General features: G+C 51.1%; 1 protein-coding gene across 1 annotated transcript in view; it reads left to right on the top strand.

The window, feature by feature from the left end:
- Positions 1 to 4454, top strand: part of LOC107267673 (uncharacterized protein PB18E9.04c) — a 13154-nt gene extending 8700 nt beyond the window's left edge. Inside the window, exon 3 of the mRNA XM_015739652.2 lies at positions 1091 to 4454. Within this exon, the coding sequence (XP_015595138.1) occupies positions 1091 to 3390 (2300 nt within the window). The 3' untranslated portion in view covers positions 3391 to 4454. The remainder of the gene's footprint in view (positions 1 to 1090) is intronic.
- The last annotated feature ends 277 nt before the right edge of the window (positions 4455 to 4731 follow it).

The raw sequence follows: 4731 nt of genomic DNA, 5'->3' as shown, positions 1-4731 counted from the left end.
CCCCCCCCCGACCAAGACTACGCGAGTTCCCCACTATTTGTCTTGGATTCTCTTTATTCTTTTTCTTCTCCTCCTTTATCCCTCTTTCTCTTTCCCTCTTAATATCGCTGGTCCATCCTTCCTTCCGACAAGCTGCCGATATCCCACCCGAATCCTTCACGGATCTTCAGAATGGATCCGCGAGAGATGACGCTGCTGATTTGCATGATCTTCGTCGTGACGTGACAAGCGGATGTATGCAGGCCTGCAGCTGGTCACGGGGACCCAATTTTGCGAATTGGTACATGATTAACGGGACTGCGGGGTTTTGTCAAATATGATTTGGGACTTCTTTGTTATCCAATTGGTACCGTTCTAGGGATAGGGAAATACGTATCGGGGAAGAATACGGCGCCATAGGGGATTTCAAGTCGAAGTCAAAAGTTGAGGCGCCAATGGAGCTTGATCGGTTACTTTGAGCGATGTGACTTTTTCAGAGATATTGTCATTGTGCGTGATGATTTTTTTTGTTATTCTTTTACATTGTCTTTTTTTTCACTTGTACCCAGGTTCACACCACGAAATATATTTTTAAGAGAGGCAATTTGGTCGCTCGAGTGTACTCGGCCGTAGCTGGCTAGTGTGCTACTAACCTAGTTAGCAGCAGGAGCAAGTCTTTCTTCTCCCGCAGAGAGAAGTGGTATCCACCTACCTACCAACCTACCTACCTACCTTTACCTACCAGTCTGCCAACCTACCTACCTACCTACCGTATGCCATCCACACGGTGTACTCGACGGTATGGTACGGACTCGACATGGTTGGATTGACTGTTCGAATTTTTTGAAATTAAAAATGATCTTTTTCTTCGTCCTTTTATTTAGCTCTGCTATTACCTGGTAGAATTTTCGATGATACCGGGTGTTATGGGGGTAGCATGATAACGGGGGGTTCTGTATACGCACATGTTGAAAATGCCGAATGTTGTTGGTGGGTACCAAGATGATCGTTATCTTGGGTGTATCGAAAGGTGGGATAATTATCGAATGAATTGTGTATCGAGGAGATCGTGTATCGTCTGTAGCAAGAATTTTCCTGTCTGATGTTCCAGGTCCTCGCGGCGCCGTTGGCGGTTGCAGCACCCCCGGCAGTAGAGTGGATCCCTGGTGGAATCCTGGTCCCCTATTCCCGACGGTCCCGGTCCCTGGTCCCCAGAGGTCCGAAGAGGGGCCACCGGTTAACAATCTTCAGTACTGCAGCCCCGGGCGAGGATCGAGCTCGTCATCGACGCCGCCGACTCCTACCACGTACGTCGGGCTGTCGTCGACGCCGTCCTGCCATCATCAGAGAAATCCTTACGGAATCGCGGCTACCTCGACCTCTACATCGGCGAGCCTCGGTCTCGTGGACTCGATCGCCCGGGGCGCCGATGTCGTAGCATCCTCTGGATACGGTTCGATATCGGGGACTTCGTCTGGGAACGTGCTGTCGGCGTTACTTGCTGCCTCGACCGCGACGGCGACGTCGGGAAGCGTCTCGACAGTGACGGAGAACGTACAGATCGCCCGGGGAGTCCCGTCCTCGGGACAGAGCAACGTGCTCTCGTCGTTGCTGGCCTCGACGTCGAACTCACCCGGAGCGTTTTCCTCCTCGGTACCGTCGTCCTCGACCTCGTCCACCGTGTCGTCGGTGGTTCATCATCCACGGGTCGGCGGTGCTGCCACCTCGGCTGACTCGCTGAACAGTATTCTGTCGTCGCTGAACGTCAGAATAAAACCGGAAGACACCTCCGGGGACAGAAACGAATCCAGCAACTTCAACGCTTCCTTATTGAGTTCCTTATTGTCGACCTCGCGGATCTCCGGCTCGCGCAACGACGAGTCCTCCGGCAGTCCTGCCAACCTGACTGGACAGAACGAACGCGATACCGTTACCAACATCAAGGTCGAGTATTCATCCTGCGACGTTCTGGAAGCCGAGGACGACCTCGCCGCGACGTCTCCGTACGACATTATATCGACCTCACGGACCACCAGGAACTTGTCCAGGCAAGGCTGTCGCTCCAAGGACTCCTGTGACGTGGTATCGCCAGGATCAGACATCGCGATCGACATGAAGTACGAGAGGCAATCGGGACCACCCACTGCACCGCCTCATCTCAGTTCATCAGGGGTTGAGCCACCTCACAGTAGTCAAGGCAGCGGGATGGTAGGGGGTTCTCCAGCGGAAGTCGTCGGTGTGGACAGTCTTCTCTTGTCGCCCTGGGGCGCGAGTGGACCAGACTTCTTGGAGCCACCGGATGTCAAGCAAACGGCAGCTGGTATCCAGGATGCCTGGGACACGATCCTCTTGGGATCTGGCGTAGCATCCACGCAGTCTTTGGCAGAGTTGAAGCCACTTCCTCCGTTCACCAATTACACTGGACACCTGAGTATCAACGGTATACCTGGACATCATTACCACACGATAGCATCATCGGCCCAGAGACCGTCCTTGCAGTCGTCATCGCCCACCCCGTCTTCCAATCAAGAGTACTACGAGCCTCCTGTGGTATCCTCGAGTACACCCTGTCCTCAGGGTAGTCAGAAGCAGCAACAGCAACAGCAGCAACAGCAGCAACAACAGCAACAACAGCAGCAGTTACCACAGTCGACGCAGCAGGTTGAGTACGACATAGAGGACATCGCCGAGATCATCGGGTCAGCGATAGCAGACACTACAGTACCTGGTGGTGGGAATGGTCCAGGATCTGAAAACGACCCCGACGCCTCCCGAGACTGGATAGACATAGCGGAGTGGATAGACACTGCATGCTCACCGAAGACCCAGGAGACGACGTCGCCGAGTCCCTACTCCCAGATATACGCCACGACGAATCAGTCAGGTGGACCCGGAGGACAGCAACACGGATCCACACTCCAGAATTTATTGACGCATGGATACGCGCCTTTACTCCAGGCCAGATTACAGGCTGGTAACACCATGCAAAATACGTCATGCGGCGAGACGCCATCCTCGACGAGTCCTTACCCACCGGTGAGTCCTCCAGGTAGAGTCTCCACCTCGTGCAGTCCGGATCACATGCTCCATTCCTCGTTCGCCGCGCCCTCTCATCCTAGAAAGCGGCCGCGTCCCGCACCAGGTTCCCAGAATCCCTCGAAGAAGAGTCCTGGCGCCACGACGGGCCTACCGTACGGCACGGAGTCCAGTCTGATTGGCGGCAAAGAGAAACCCGTTCACAGGTGTGGAATCTGCAATCGCGGCTTCCTCAACAAGAGTAACATAAAGGTGCATCTAAGGACTCACACGGGCGAGAAGCCATTTCGCTGCGAGGTATGCGGCAAGGCCTTCCGGCAGAAGGCGCATCTCATTAAGCATCAACAGATTCACAAGAGAATTGGTCGCGATTAACGAGTGTTCAAATTGGAGACCGGAAGCGGTCAGTGTCTTTAACCATCGGTAGTTACGGTTTCCGGATTGAAGAGGTCGTTGCGGCGGGTGAACGGCCCTTAGATGGTATAAGAAAAAGGGAAAAACGGATTTAAGTAAACGAAAGACGACAAGAAGAAAGAGCACACGGGGTCTCTGCGCCCTACCCGCCCGCCCCCCCAACCCTCTCGCAGACACGTGAGGGCCCACAGTATTATTCGCCAGGGTGTTTTTCTTTAATTGCGTCCTTTCTGTATAAAGTAGACCAAAATAACGACGGATTGTGATTCGTATCGGGAACGCAGTTTCTGCGCATGCGCAATCGTACTTAAGTTCGGCCGATCGTCGCGCCACGGTCTGCTCTTTCGTTACTTGACTTTAACCGTTCGACGTGGGTCTAGGCATGAAGCCTGAAGTTCACTCGAGTCCGATGGGTAGGACGATGACGAATATGACGATAATACGGATGACGATGACGTCACTTTTAGCCTCGTTAACGGGTACGAAACGTACGACGTTCGTCCTGGGTCTTGATCGTTGATTTCTTACGCGCATACATAGACATTTCTCTCTTTCGTTCTCACGGGAGTTTGTTGAAAGCGAGAAACTTGCGACTGTCGATTACCCCCTCTTCCACCCAGCCCCCCGTCCACCTACCAGTGTACGTTTGTCTATCTGTCTGTCTCTGTCTATCTCTTATGTACATACTCGCCTGCGTACAAAAGCGAACGAGAAACATCGAGCATTGATTAGAGATACAGAAATAATTCGCAATAAAAGTGTTTTAAGATATTTTGGGTAACTCAAAGCAAAAGGACGTACAAAAATAGGATTTTTCAACGGGCGTACGACCTTTTGCTTTTGGTCAGCCGATTTCGTATGCTGCGTATATTGGTGATACACGAGAGTATACTAGAAGTGCGCGTCTTTATAGGTTAGGACTAAAGTCGCGCATCGAACGATGTACCTACGGTTCTTTAAGTTAAGTTCTTATCAGTTGTTCTGTTTTATTTATAATGCTTTTATATTATATATTCTTCCACGTATCCATATTCGGAATTTACATGGCCTAGTGTCTCGATTTCCTCTCTTTCTCCTGATTCCTTCGCTTTAGTTAACTATTTCTCTTTTTTCTTTTCTTTTCACTCCCCCCCCCACCCCCCCGCACCTCTCTCTTTCTCTACTCCATGCTCCTTATTTATTTCTGTAAATTTTTATTATTATTAATATTATTATTCTTATTGTTATCCTCTTATTTCATTGTATAATAGTCTTTGTAATCTTCTCACTGATTCTTTATTCCTTCGCAGCATAGATATTACG

Source organism: Cephus cinctus, unplaced genomic scaffold (genome assembly GCF_000341935.2).
Source record: "Cephus cinctus unplaced genomic scaffold, Ccin1 Ccin1_scaffold0448, whole genome shotgun sequence".
NCBI lineage: Eukaryota > Metazoa > Arthropoda > Insecta > Hymenoptera > Cephidae > Cephus > Cephus cinctus.
Note: the sequence above shows the minus strand (reverse complement) of the source record. Positions and strands in the feature narration are given on the sequence as shown.